At 46.8% G+C, this 15,278-nt stretch overlaps 1 protein-coding gene across 1 annotated transcript in view; it reads right to left on the bottom strand.

Moving 5' to 3' along the window:
* Positions 1-614: 614 nt before the first annotated feature.
* Positions 615-15,278, bottom strand: part of DDB1 (damage specific DNA binding protein 1) — a 1,134,380-nt gene continuing 1,119,716 nt past the window's right edge. Inside the window, exon 27 of the mRNA XM_086955618.1 lies at positions 615-1,244. Within this exon, the coding sequence (XP_086811744.1) occupies positions 1,161-1,244 (84 nt within the window). The 3' untranslated portion in view covers positions 615-1,160. The remainder of the gene's footprint in view (positions 1,245-15,278) is intronic.

Below are 15,278 nucleotides of genomic sequence, written 5' to 3'. Positions count from 1 at the left end.
ACATGCACAATTCACACTGGAGTAGCAATACCTCATGACTCGGAGACTTCTTTAAAGAAAAATATGCAACCATCCGAGCCCAACACTAGATGGCAGGATATGCTAAGCAAATGTCACTATGGCCAACACAAGCGACGAATGTAGACAAATTCATAACAAGTTTGCTCTTTTGTGATGAGATTTTAATGTCTGAACACAAATTCGTAAGTTTGCGCCTATGACTTTTTATCCAAAATTCCTAATAGGAAACACTACCAGGATGGGATCTGCAACTGGGAATCTGCAAATGCATTTACATTTACATATAAAGCATTAAAAGCAAGCAAAGGTGAAGCAAGTACTTCAGCGAGGGAGTGCGGCCTCACATTTTAAGTTTAACAAGAGTTGGCAGAAAATGGGGCAAAAGATGAGGAAATAGCCTAAAATTGCTGAAAGCTACGAAAAGCAGCCAGTGGAGGCATTCAGGATCTCAAATGTTTTTATTCATCAATTTAGACTGGAGTTATGATGGCAAACTTACTTTAAGGTAAAAATGATATACCAAGGGTTTTGAATCCACACTTCATACTGAAAAAGGAAGGACAAATTTGAGAAAGTAAAGCAGAACCCACCACTGGTTTTAGACTACTTTATTTGGTAAAACTCAAAAATCAAGAACAGGTGATTTTCTTCAGATTAGAGAGCATGTACCCTCTTATGCCCAAAAGCGAAAAACTGGAGTTCGATCTCCCTCCACTCACTATATTCCTTATCTTATTCCTTCAGCCAAGGGAGTCTATTTGGAAGGAAGTAGAAATGGGCAGAGTGAGGGAAGGGCAACACACACGCTCTGACTCCACACAGAGCACGATTCAAGATAAAATGATTATTAACCAGCAAATGTGAGAATCACATTTATATAATTGACCAATATCTCCCCTCAGGCCCAAAGGGGCACACACCACTAAAAGCTCCGGTAGGCCTATGTCCAGAAAAAGTTCTGTCACACAGCTAAGAAGCATCCATGAGTTCACCGAAGCAGCTGCTGATGTTAGGACTGCAGTCTCTTAAATGTCCATGTCCCAAGTGCCATGGCTGTCCTTTCCAGACAGGACCAGCCACAAGAAGAACTTGGTGCGGGGAAAATTTCTCATTAACAAGTGTACTGGACGTCAGAAGTGTTAGTGGATCCTGGTAAGCTCTTCCACCATCTTTATTAGGTCATCCACTGTGCCCTCACGTTTCATTCCGGTTCCATCATCAATCTGAAGGAAGAGAAGAAAATGTCAGTATAAAGAATTATATTAGCTTGAGAAATCAAGCAAGGTACAAGTCTGGTCAAACTACAAAGCGTGGATGTGGTTAACACCGCCACTCCACCCCCCAACCCCAACCCCCGCCCCCGTGTATTGAATTGCCATAAAAATGCATTATAGTTTGATTTTTTCAACAAAGGAACAAAAATATCAGGCATTAGGAATACAGAGAATACTTTGCTAATATAATTTCTCGGTAGAAAACTGGTTCAGGAGTTCCGGGAGACACAGGGGCTACTGTGCACAATGGTGTCATTTGGGGGCTTTCTTTCCACTGATGTTCCAGTGCTTGATCAACTGCTGGTTGTAAGAAAGTGGCTCTGTATATACTGCACCAAAGTAAGGTACAGTGTGCACAGAGTCACAGTCCCCAGAGGTTAAAGAGGTTAAAGTTAGATATAACCTTACTCTCTATAGTGGTAGCTTGGTCGAGCAGTAAGGCAGTATCAGACGACAGTGTAAAGCATGTGTTGTACACATTCAGGCAGCAAATAGTCTCACACACAAGAAATGAACTCTAGGCCAATTGTATATTTTAGAATCACATGTAGGTATAAAAATACTTTCTCAGAATGAGATGCTACAGTTGAATACTTTCAAATAGCAATCGAATTTTCAATGCAATAGATAAAGTTGTTGCAATATGCAATACAAGTTAAACAAAATTATAACATTGACCTCAATGGGGATTTTAAGTAAAATGCAATATCAGTTACTTTACGTATGTTTTTCTTATTCAGGGCTGGATCCTGAATTCAGCCCTGGTGCATCTCCTGTAAACAGTTGAAAGAAATCGTTTTTGTTACACAGGCGATTTTTAAGGAATATTTGTATGTTTGAAAAATCGACACTTGGGATAACATTGTGTGGTGATCTGTATTGCTATCATTTCATCACCTTGTGATGTCACCCATTGGATTTCCATGTACTGAAGATTCCTCCCCAGTGTTCCCTGTTTGGCAGTTGCAGCTGCTGTGTCTTCCCCTCAAGCTGGACGGCTCTCTTCTCCTGAATAAATCCCAAACTACAATTTCCTGCCTCCGCCTCATCTTTACATTGGCGACAGAGGATGGTCAGCTGTTCTTCAGCTGCCGTTTCAACCTTCAAAACAACTTCATCACGCAAAGCGTTTTGAATTTCAGGAAATTTTTTCTTCTTCCGATCTTCATCTTCATGTGAGTACTTTTACAAATTATTCTTCCTGCTGTACTCATCGAGAGCCGTCGCAGCCACTGAACTCTTTTCTTTTTAACTGGCCCTGCTACAATTTCTGCCAAATAAGCTTCTTTGCGTGCCATCTAACTGCGCGTCACCCAGCCGCGTGTAATCTGCTTCGTTCCTTGTGCCAGCCCACATCGCTTCTACCAGCTGACTTTCGCAAGACTTTTCTACCGCATTTCCAAGACTTTCCTACCTTTACCCTTGCCTTTCCAGCGCTGTGTGTGCTCCCTCCGCTTGTTCTTTCTCCTTCGGGCTGCGCCTCAGAATGATGACGTAGTAGAATTTCCAACTTTCACAATCAAGCGTCTTCACGCATCACGCATGCTGGTCACTATGACAACTTAGACGTTCTCTCTGCTTGTCAGTCACTGCGTCACATCGACGTCCAGCGTCTACACGTCACAAAGGCTTCAATTGCTGCATTCCAGTTTCCATTGTTTTTGCTGTGCTTTCCAGCCTCGATACGTCACAAAGGCTTCAATTGCTGCACTCAAGTCCTCATTATCTCTGCCGTGCACAGCTGATCAGTCATTGAGTTTTTTTCCTTCGCTGATGCACACAGCCTTCCGTATTTCGCTTTACTCATTACGCTGATGTGCACAGCTCAAGCACACAGCAGATTAAGCACACTTCAAACTATTTACTTTTTCTCACGCTGATGTGCTCAGCTTTTGCATACATATATATAAAAAAAAAACTCGTTTCGCGCTGATGCGCACAGCCTTTACTCTCTTTATCAATGTTTGCACGCTGACGTGCACAGCATCCGCATACTGATGTGCACAGCATTTGCACGCTAATGTGCACAACATTTTCGTTACACGCTGACGTGCACAGCATTTGCACGCTGATGTGCACAGTTTTTGCACACTATTGTGTACAACATTTGCACATGTCATTGTTAATTGCAAGTTTTATTCTGAAGTCCTAATTACAATAGTTACTCTTTTCATATTAATATTTTTTTTTTAGGTTGTTCCATTGAATTAAAACTTTTCAATTCTAAGGGAAAATAGAAGATATCATAATGCAAAGCGTCTCTCCTCCAGCTCCATTTCTTCAGACTCCTGGAGATCCTCCTCTCGAATGGAAGCTTTGGTTAAGATCTTTCATGGCCTACTTAGGTGCAATTGACGGTCTTAGATATCGTGCAGAAAGAAAAAAGAGTTCAATGTATTATCATCTTGGTGTGGAAGGCCAGAACGTTTTTGACCATCTACCTCCTTATGTTCCACCTCCTGGTGAAGCTCTAGATGAATTTGACATAGCTATAGCCAAATTGGACAAGTACTTTGTTAAAACTAAAAACATGGTCGTACATCGTTACAAATTCTTCACCAGGGCTCAAAAAACTGAAGAAAGCATTGACACGTTTGTTACTGCTTTGAAAATACTTGCTTCTAAATGTGAATTTGACAATTTCACCTCTCAACTTATTAGGGATCAACTTGTTGCTCGCTGTTCTTGTAAACAAATCCAAGGGAAACTACTATCCTGCAAGGATCCTTCTCTTGATAAGGCTATTGACATAGCCAAAAGTATTGAGACATCCTTGGAGGATTCTAAACAATTAGAAGTTTCTCTCTCTAATACTTCCATTTCTAGTGCAGTTTCCATTAAAACTCCTACTCCTACTAAGACTTCTAATTTTGTTCCTCGTGATTCACGTGGTTATTTTAGAAGAATGGGTAATACCAGTACTAGGAGACCCTTTATGCCCAATAGACAATTCAGCCAAAGTACTTTTTGTTTTAGATGTGGTTCTTCTTACCATGTTTCCAACTTCAAAAATGGTCCTGCCGCCAACCAACAATGCAGTCAATGTGGCAAAAATGGTCATTTCTCAAGGGTCTGTATGAGAGGTAGAAGAGGTAGTGTGCGTTGTGTCATGAATGAGAATGATTCCTCCCCTGATTTAAATTCTCTTGAGCATTCAACTGAATATTCAGAATGTGATGTAACTAATCAGGAGTATGTAGTTGTTGTGAAAGACAATGACATTGTTAGTCGTACCTTTCTTGTTCCTGATCCTGAAGTTGACGCTATCATTGAAAAACATCATGTCCAACTACTTGTAGACACCGGTGCTCGCATCACTATTGTTTCCCACGAAAAATATTCTCATTTCTGGCAAGATAAGTATTTACTTCCCCCTGATGTTCTTTCTGTAGCCTTTGAAGGAAGCAGAATTAACCTTTTAGGTTATTTCTGGGCTGAAATTTCCATCTTTGGCAAATTTATTAAAGGGAAGGTTTATGTTGCCAAGCGAGGCATCAATGTTCTAGGTCTCATTCATCAGGCAGAATTTGGTGTTACCATTAAACCTGGTTTACCCAACCCTGTATTTATTGAAGAGTGCAATCTTCCCTGTTCTATGTCTTCATCTTCTGCCCCTGTATGCAACATTTTGAATGACAAATTGTGGGAGCACAAATATAAAAAAGTCTTTGAAGATCGCCTTGGTAAGATCACTAATTTCCAACATTTTATCAAAGTCAAAGATTGCATTACCCCAGTCAAACACAAACTCAGAAATGTCCCACTCAGTATCAGAGAGGATTTGTCTAAACACCAAAAATCATTATGCGAACAAGAAATTATTGAAAAAGTAGAATCAACATTATGGCTTTCTCCCATTGTACTTGCTAGGAAAAGGTCCGGTGACCTTAGGATGTGTGTGGATTTACGCAGTCTCAATCAGGCTATCTGGGTTGATGGTTTTCCCCTTCCTCGCATTGAGGATTTAATAGCAAAGTTAGGATCATCTACTTGGTTTTCCAAACTTGATTTAAAGGCGGCTTACCACCAGATTGAATTACATCCTCTCTCACGACACCTCACCGCCTTTGTAACACCAGATGGTGTATTCCAATTTCGTCGCCTTCCCTTCGGGTTGGCCTCTGCCGCCGCTGTTTTCCAGCGTATCATGTCCGAAATGTTTGAGGAACTCTCTAATGTAGTCGTCTTCCAAGATGATATTCTTATTTTTACTCAAACTGAAAGCGAACATGACAAAGTCATTGACCAAGTCTTTAACATTCTGGAACAAAGAGGTGCAACTCTACAGAAGAGTAAGTGTGTTTTCAAAACCAGAGAAGTAGAATACCTTGGTCATACCATTTCTGAAAGTGGCATCAAACCCAGATCAGGTCTAGTGAAAAGCATCATCGAAGCTCCTGCTCCTTCCAACAAAGAACAACTTTTGTCCTTTCTTGGTCTTTGTGAGTTTTATTAAAAATTCATGAGAGACTATGCCAAGACCACTGAATGTTTTAGACTTTTACTAAAAAAGGGTGCCACCTTCAGCTGGTCTGATGAGTGCGAAAAGGGCTTTCAGCTCATTAAAGAGCACATTACTAACGCTCCTGCTCTTCAGCCTTTTAATGGTAATAGAGAAACTGTTGTCACTGTCGATGCTTGTGAATATGGCTTAGGAGCTGTTCTCTCACAATTGGCCTATGGTAAAGAATTTACCGTCGGATTTGCCTCCAGGACTCTCCGTCCTGTCAAAAGGAAATATTCAGTCATAGAGAAGGAACTGCTTGCTTGTGCTTGGAGTGTTGAGAAATTCAAGTCTTACTTATGGGGTAGACCGTTCATTCTTCAAACCGACCATCGTCCTCTTGTCGATATTTTGTCAGGCAGAAACATCAATGGCACAACTGCACGATTGGCTAGACTTTCCACTAAATTATTGGAATTGAACTTCAAAGCTATCTATATCCCTGGTGGTAAAAACAAACTAGCAGACTGTTTGTCCAGGTTACCCTTACAAGAACCTGATGAAAATGATTGGGAAACTGAGATTGAGGAATGTTTCGTGGCCAACATTTCTCAAAATTCTATTTCTTTCGCTGAATGTGATTGGATCAAAGCAGTTGAAAATGATGCCATTCTCAAGGATGTGACCTTTTTCATACAAAAAGGTTGGCCCAAAGAAAAATCCCTCTCTCCCGAACTTCAAATTTATTGGAAAATTAACTCAGAACTTTCTTTGGAAAATGGCAAAATTGTTAGGGGTGATAAATTCATTCCCCCTTCTATTTACAGAGAGAAAATTATTGCTGATGCCCCTTCTGGACATCTAGGAGCCACCATTACTAAGAGAAACGTCAGATCGAATTTTTGGTGGCCAAAAATGGCCAATCAAATTGTGGAAGCCATCAAACTTTGTTCACGTTGCAACACCAGTGACAAAGTTCTTATCTTAGAAGGGGTTTGTGATTCTGTTGTTCCCCCTCCTGTTAGAGCTTGGCAAAAAATTGGTCTGGACTTTTTAGGTCCGTTCCATGTTCTTCTCAACACCTCCAAATACTTCCTGGTCCTTGTTGATCATCTTTCCAGGTGGGTCGAAGTTGAACCTATCAATGTTCCCAAATCTAAGAGTGTCATTGATTGTTTAAGCAGAATCTTTCTGAGGGAAGGTTGTCCGGAAAAATTCTCACTGACAGCGGGGTACAATTCATTTCTAAGGAAATGGGTGTTTTCTTGAATAATTGTTGTATTAAACATACCAGAACTCCGTTGTACCATCCCCACAGCAATGGCAAAACCGAGAGATTTAATAGAGTTATTGTTGAATGTGTGCAAGCTGCTTTCAGATCAAATAACTATCTTTCAAGCTGTAAAAGATCTTATATGGTCTTATCGGATTTCTCCCCATGTTGCCACAGGCTTTTCTCCTTTCGAACTGATGAGAGGAAGAAAAGCTTGCTCCCAAGCTTTCCCCTTTTGGATGGTCAAAAGTCTCCACCGGGGCTGTGATTTAGAAGAAGTGTGGGAACGTGCTAATAAAAAATCTTCCAGTTCACTGCCTTGCTATGTGGAGTCAGGAAAAAAGTCTTCCCACAGCATTCATGCTGGCGATTGGGTCAGAATTAAGAATCCTGTCATGGTTAAGAAAGGTTTTTCGAAATTTCTTGATTCTCAACAGGTTGTTGAAGTTCGCAAGAATGCTGTCAAACTGTCAAATGGCAATTGGTGGAGCACTTCTCGTGTTGCTAAAGATCCTTCCCGTGCAACTGCTCCCTCATCGAATGTCAATGTTGGTAATGGCTTAAAGAAAAGTTTGAATGTAAATATTGGTAATGGTTTGAGGAAAAGCTCGAGAGCAACTGTTAGGCCTAACAAATATCGTGATTATATCTGATTTGTTTTTCCTTGTTGTTTTACTGTGTTTTCAGGACTGTTTTTTTTTTCTCTTTTAAAAAAGGGGGGAGGTGTGTGGTGATCTGTATTGCTATCATTTCATCACCTTGTGATGTCACCCATTGGATTTCCATGTACTGAAGATTCCTCCCCAGTGTTCCCTGTTTGGCAGTTGCAGCTGCTGTGTCTTCCCCTCAAGCTGGACGGCTCTCTTCTCCTGAATAAATCCCAAACTACAATTTCCTGCCTCCGCCTCATCTTTACACATTGCCTGGTTTTTGCCAGAAATTCTTCTATGGAGGAAAATCAGGTTATCGGAAAATCACAGTTATAATTACTTTTTAAGGTCAGTGCTGGGCACAAAGATCCAGCACTGGAATCTCTCCTGGTAACAGGTGAGCAATTTTGTTTTCGTTGATCGGGTGGTTTTTAGTGAATATTTCAAAGTTTCAAAACTCGACACATAGAAGAATTTCCAAGTGAAAACCAGTCAATTTTACCCTTTGGAGAAAATGTAGGTGATCGATTTTCAGGTAGGTACTTGACTGGCAAAGTTAAGGTTCTGGGGTTAGACTCAGGGGTCTCCCAGGTTCAGGTAGGTACAGTAGTTACACCCTCAGCGGCACAGGGGCAGCCGGGTGCAGAGAGCGTAGGCCCAATGTTAGCCTATGGCAGGTAGGGGGCCTTTGATAGGTGGCGGCTAGCAGGCAGATCATACGGCTGTACGAGCTGAGCTCCGGGTCACTTACACAGGGCAAGAGGGGAAGTAGATTAGAACAGTTGCTGTACTTCCAGTGGCACTCGGGTGGCTGGGTGCAGGGTGCTTTTGGGCCATCGGGCGCCCAATGGATTTCAATGAGAAAGCTGCAAGACGAACAAAGGCTGTAAGCTCGGGACGGAGATTCTTCAGCTGCGCCCACCACTTTGAGAGGTAAGTTGGGAATCTGTAGGTTAGGTAGACACCCAGGAGTTGGGCACAGGGGGCAGGGTTGTCTTGGTGTCGGGAAATCTTACCCTCTGCTGGTCGTGGCTGGAGGAATCCCTGGTTGTGAGGCTGCAGGCATCGTCAGGAGCGTCGAGTAGGGTCCTTGGGTGCTGGATTCTTGATCACAATCATCGGGGGATATCCTTGTGGTCTTGGTTCACTCAGGCACAGGCCGGGGTCGGTGGGTGCAGAGTGTACTGGATTCGCGATTCCTGGCTGGTACCAGGGGTTGTAGCTGTTAGAGCAGAACCACTGCTTGTGGGAGTCCCAGTCTTTGGATGAGCAAGGCAGTCGGGTCCACTGGGGTTTGAGGTTGCTGACCACAGGAGACGCCGGGATTTAGCAGGAACAGGGTTGAGGGTCGACAGGCTGGTAGGGCTGGTGCCAAGTTAGTTGGTGTCCTCCTCTTGTTGGCAGCTGCACGGAAGGTCGTCTTTCTTCTTGTTCTTCTTTGTAGTTTCGGAATCGGGATCTGAGGAAGGAAGGTTCAGGATTCCCTAGATACTAAATTTAGGGGCGTTACAGGTAGGGAAAGGACAGGGACCAATGGGTCCCTTTCCTGGGGTGAGTACACCCCCTATCCTGCAACTCTCCAGTGTGTGGGGGGTCAGGAGCTTAGCCTGATTGGGTAGGGCTCCCCATCCTCAAGATGGAGAAAGCCCAGAGTTGTGCTTCACCTCGCCTCCCCCACCTGAGGGGTGGGGTTGGCAGAGGCTGGCACACCCCCTTTCCTCAGTTTGGTTTTCCCGCCTTTCTTCCCACCAGAGAGGGGGGTCAGAACCGGTGGGGGCTAGCTGCTGAGTACAGCAAGTGGCCTGGAGAAGCTCACAAAGGCGGCATGGCATGCCTTTGAAGCTTCACCTGCCCATCATAGAGGAAGGAGGCCTAGCACCTCGCCCCAGGATGTGCATTGTTGCAGGCCCACGAGAGCGGATGGCTCTCTACCCAGGGGTCCAGCAACATGCTGGGTGGCAGCCTAAGCAGCCTCTCAGTCAGGACGCGGGTTGTGGGTTAGTTTCAGGGCGCAACTCTGGCGTGCATTGTACATTATACACTGGCTTCAGTGTGCATTTAATGTGCTGAGAAGTTTGATATAATAGTTGTATCATGTGCAGAATCTTGGAGGGAAAAGCCCATACGCTGCAGAACAGACAGCAAAGAGCCCCACTCTAGGGATTCAAAGGCTTTAGTGGCATCAAGAAAGACCACCTTCGCACTGAGCTCTGGATCTATATCTTGAATAACTGAAAACCGGGTGCGCAAGTTGTACAAGTTGTCACTCCCTGGGATGAAACCCGCCTGATCCGGTCGCACAAGCCCATCCATCAGCAGGCTTAGGCAATTTGCCAACAGTTTAGCCAATATTTTTACATTGCAATTTATTAGGAACAGGGGCCTGTAGGAGTCCCTGTTGTCGGTGGGCTTGCCTGGTTTTGGAGGGGATATAATGAGAGCCTCTCTCATGGTAGGTGGGAGTGTTCCCAGCTGTAGTGCCTCCTTGTAGAGTTTTTTTTAAGAAAGGGAGTAAGCGTGTCTGTAGGTTTTATAACATTGGGCCGACAGCCCATCTGGTCCAGAAGCCTTGCCCGACCCCAGCTGCATAATGGCAGCTCTTATTTTGTCCTCTTTAAAATGAACTACGAGAAATTCTGATTGTCACTTAGCTATCCCAACTCTACCCTTTCCAGGAAGGGGTTTGTGTCTAAGGAACTGCTCTCAGAGATGCATACAGCGTGAAGTAGTGTCCCAAAAACCCTGCAGAATCTCTTCAGTGGTTTTGTGGGGTGAGGGTGGGCTCGTCTGCACCCCTAATTTTCATGACCGCATTAGAAGAATGGGGTTTGCGCGTCATCTCTGCTAGCGCTTTCCCTGGCCTTGCCCCTTCTCCATATTGCCTAGCTCTGTTATATTTACCAGGGACAGACCCTCACGTTCAGCTGTAGTTTGATACTCTGTTAGGGTTTCCCTTATACCAGCTTGCACCCTCTCCGGCCCTGTTGCTTTCAGTTCAGCTTCTAAATAACACAGTTTTTCCTCCGAGCCCTTTAAGGTATTTGAGATATCTTTTAGGGTGCCCCCCAATTTAGCAATACATATACACAGTATCGTCACTTTTAGTGCCTCCCAGATCCTCGCCAAGGCAGGAACCGATTCTATGTTACATTCAAGAAATTCCTCCAATTCCCGCCCAGTTCCACCCTAAAGAGGGTGTCAAGTAGCGATTGTCCGGGGAGTTTCCAGGACATGCGGGTGACAGGGGACCCCAGTGGGCACAGCCTCAGGCAAACCAGGGAGTGATCCAGTATTTTCTAGCTAGGTGTTGATTGTGAGAGATACAGGGCCCAATGCCCTTGGACACCAACCAAAAGTCCAGGCTGGACAAGCTAGAGTAGGCCACAGAATAGCACGTTCCCTCCACTGGTGCCGGGTGACCAAAGCGCCATGGGTTGATTAGGCAATGCACTTAGACGATGGACTGCAATTGGCGCTGGGCCTTTGTGCAATGGTGTGGCTGAGGGTGCGAGGTAGAGATATGGCTGTTAGGTGAGGCTGAAATCTTCGACCCAAATGATGTAGGAAGACCCAATGCGAATGACGAACCCCCATAAATCGGTGTAAAACATCTCATCATCTATGATGGGTCCGTAGCAATTCACCTTTGTGATTGAATGAGATGTCAGTCACCCCCAGATTGCATCTCCCTTCCGGATCCTTAATGGCCCCCTCTGTTACATACGGGGCCTGCCTCTTCACAATAATGGCGGTCACCCTCGAGTAAGAGGAATAGGAGGCGAAGCATCTAAACATGGCCCATTGTGAAGCAAATGTAGGGGCAGTCGCCAGGGCTGTGTGGGTTTCCTTTAACAAAGCAATGTGGATATTGTGCCTATCTTGAGAACGTGGGAGGTGTTTCTGCTTTCGAGGATTCCACAGTCTCCGGATGTTCCATGTTAGTAGGATCAGGCACGTCTGCTCGTTGTTACCAGCCATACAATCTTACATTCTTGTAAAATGTCAACGCTGCTGCCTTCTCCAGGTCTCGCCTTTTGACTAACGGTCTGCAAAGAGCTGCCTTGCTGCTCATTTATACTGTGTGCACTGTGCCAACTATGTGCCCAGCCACCCCCTCGCCCACATCGGCTACCCCAACTTGCCTTGAATTAATCTGCCCCTCCCATTTCCCTTAATGGGCCTCGCACCCGCGACCGATGCGCTCTTTCAACGACCAGAAGCGAGGAAAATGCTTCTTTTCAGAAAAAAGTTGTCAGTAAGAGTTTCACATATTCCTCTATCCTCCCGCTATTGGTAGATTCATATTCGTATACTGTTTTAGTGGAGGGGCGCCTGGCTGCCAAGATTACACCACATACTTCAGGAAGCACGTCAAACAACGTCAACTTGCGCTGCTCAATCTCCACGCAAGGAGGTGGAGGCTGGACAGGTTCGGGTGGAGCACTGTCCCCCTGCTGCTGCGACAGAGATCCTCCCAAAGAGGCAGTCTCATGGGAGGATCGAAGGCCATGTTGAGCACCTCGAGATACCAGACTCTTTGTACCCAATCCGGAGCCATAAGAATGACTTGGGCCCGGTCGCGCTTGATCTTCTTTGGCACTCTGGGTAGAAGTGGTATAGGCTGAAAGGTGTATAGAGGACACCAACTCCACTCGCGACGAAAAACGTCGCCTCGCGAGTGCCGCCTTAGAAATTACAACGCACAGAACTGCTGACATTGCGCGTTCTCTTTGGGGGCGAATAGATCTAACCAAGGTTCTCCTCACTGCTGAAAGAGACCTTGCACCACCTCAGAGTGAAGATGCCATTTGTGATCCATCATGCATCTGTTGCTGAGTTCGTCCGCCCTGGCATTCAGTGACCACATGGCGGTGGTGTTGTCCGTGAACACCTGCGCTACTCTTCCCCGGACAGAGGGAAGGAATGCTTTGAGTGCCATACGGTTCGCCCAAAGCTCCAGTAGGTTTATGCGGAGATCAGACTCCACCGGAGACCAGACGCCGCTAATCTCCACTTCTCCCATGTGGCCGCTCCATCCCAGAAGGGATGAATCGGTTACCAGTGTGTGTTCTGGTTGGGGAAGGGAGAGGGAGAGGGATCTACCGTTGACCCAATCCTGGTTCCTGAGCCACCACTGCAATTGTCGTGCAGTGCCCTCCAAGATCTGGAAGCAATCAGACAGATTCCCCTGATGCTGTGCCCACTGGAACTTCAGATCCCACTGCAGAGCCTGCATGTGCCACCTGGCATGATCGACCAGCAGCAGCCTGGAGGCCATGAGGCCCAGCAGCCTCAAGGATATCCTGACCGAAACCCGGATAAGGGCTGAAAGATAGTAATCATAACGCAAATATCCCAGAATCGCTGTTCGGGAGGATAAACCCGAAACTGCGTTGTGTCCAGAACTGCTCTAATGAGGAGGAGCTTCTGAGAGGGAGTCAAATGTGACTTTGGCACGTTGATGGAGAACCCTACAGAATGCAGTAGGTTGGCCGTAGTCTGGTGGTAGGAGAGAAGAGCCTGGGGCGAGCCCGCCTTCAAACAGCCAGTCCGGAAAGACTGGCAACCCTGACCTGCGCAGAGGAGCTGCGACCACCGCCATCACCTTCGTGAACACCCGAGGGGCACTGATAAGGCCAAAAGGGAGCACTGTAAACTGAAAATGCTTGTGGCTTACAGTGAACCGCAGGTAACACCGGTGGGCCAGCAGGACGGGGATGTGACAATAAGCGTCCTGCAAGTCCAATGCTACCAACCAGTCTACAGGGTCGAGGGCAGACTAGACCTGAGCAAGCGTCAACGTTTTGAACTTCTCCTTCCAGAGGAAGCAGTTGCCATTCCGGAGATCCAAGATAGGACGCAGGCCCTTGTCCTTCTTGGGTACCAGAAATTAGATGGGAGTAACAACCACTACTTACTTCTGGGGCAGAAACACGCTCAATGGCTCGGTTGGCCAAGAGAGACGTGACTTCTTGTTAGAGAAGGCCCAGATGATCCTCCAACATGCGATGGTACCTAAGTGGCATGGCTTGAGGGATAGCTTTGAAAGGGAGGGAGTGGCCCCATCGGATATCTGCAAAACCCACCTGTCCGACATGATGGTGCACCAGTGGGGGGAGGTGATGACTGATCCTGCTGGCCACTGGCGTTTGATGGCCCTGAAATGTCAGACTAGGAAGATTTGAGGCTGCTGCAGAGGTGAGGGGGGTTGGTTGGTGGACTGGCCTGCCCGCTGGCCCCCTCAACCACGGCAGTGGTTCCCACTTCTTCAGCTGTGCAAAGGTTGGGGAACTTGCGTCGGCCTGTGGCTCTGGGCGGATTGTAGTGGGGCACCCCTTCCATAGCCAAGAAAGGGGCAAAAAGCAGACTGTGCAGTGCGGCCAGAGCGGCCCAACAAGTTGGCCATAGCCCATGTGTCCTTGAAACTCTCTAGAGCGTGGTCTGCTTTGTCGCCATAAAGGCGACGGCCATAAAAAGGCATGTCCATAAGGGTGTTTTGGACATCTCCAGAAAAGCAAGTCGATCCCATAGAGTCAGCGGTATCCAGCCCACAACGGATGGTAAACTTTGCTGCATCTCTCCTGGTGGCACCAGCATGAGAGAGCACTGTCCAGGCCTCCTCCAGACACTGGAGCAGCACTTGCGCAACCGTGTCCCACACAGAGTGGGAACAGCGGCCCAATAGATATGCTGTGTTTATCGAGCTCAGTCCTATGCTGGCCGAAGAAAAAATCTTCCTAAGACGATCCAGCTTCATGGATGCCCTACCTAGTGGAGCGATAGGGAATTCACCCTTGGAAGTAGAGGCTTGAACTACCAAGCTCTCAGGGGTGGGGTGCTGGGAGAGGAAAGTGGAGTCACCCGGTGCCGGGCGGTGGTTTCATCCTATCCACTGGAGCCCCAGTGTTGGGCCCTGGACCAAGTGCCCAAAAGGACGTCGGTGAGGGCCTCACTGAATGGCAGCAGGGGCTCCAAAGAGCTCGCTTGCGGTTGAAACACCTCTGTCAGGAGGTTAGTCCTGACTGCCACTGTAGGGAGCTCGAGGTGGAGAGCCTCAGCCGCCCTACGCAACACCACTGTGTATGATGCTCCCTCCTACGTAGCCACGGCAGGAGGAGACAACAAGCCAAGGTCAGGAGAAGTAACAAGACCACTGGCATTCCCCAGGTCCTCTCTCCAGTCCGGATCATACTCCTACTGGTCGGTCAGAGGGTCAGCTGACATCTCCCAGTTTTCCTCGTCCTCTGGAAGCTAAAATGGCCTAAAAGGGATCCCAGGAGTGAACAGGGGCACAAAAACCCCACTCTGCACCGAATCGGGTGTTGATTGACGCCGTCCAGCTTTGTTTCCACATCAGGATGGAGGCCAGGATCGACGCCTGCCGGGGGCACGACCGGCATCGGGTGCGGTGCTGGAGGAAGTGGCACCGGTGGAGGCGTAATGAGGTCAACCGTATCCAGGCCTGTAACCAAGTTGGACCGGCGGCACCGGAGACGCCGCCTGAGAAGGCCTAGGCCCCCCCCCAACCGAGTCTGCAGGGCCCGAAGGCGCGCCAGCGAGTTTAGGCTGCCCAAAGATAGCATGCATCGCTTCGAAGAACTTAAGAAGCTGAGGAG

The sequence above is a fragment of the Lissotriton vulgaris genome, chromosome 2_1 (genome assembly GCF_964263255.1).
Source record: "Lissotriton vulgaris chromosome 2_1, aLisVul1.2, whole genome shotgun sequence".
Classification (NCBI taxonomy): domain Eukaryota; kingdom Metazoa; phylum Chordata; class Amphibia; order Caudata; family Salamandridae; genus Lissotriton; species Lissotriton vulgaris.
Note: the sequence above shows the minus strand (reverse complement) of the source record. Positions and strands in the feature narration are given on the sequence as shown.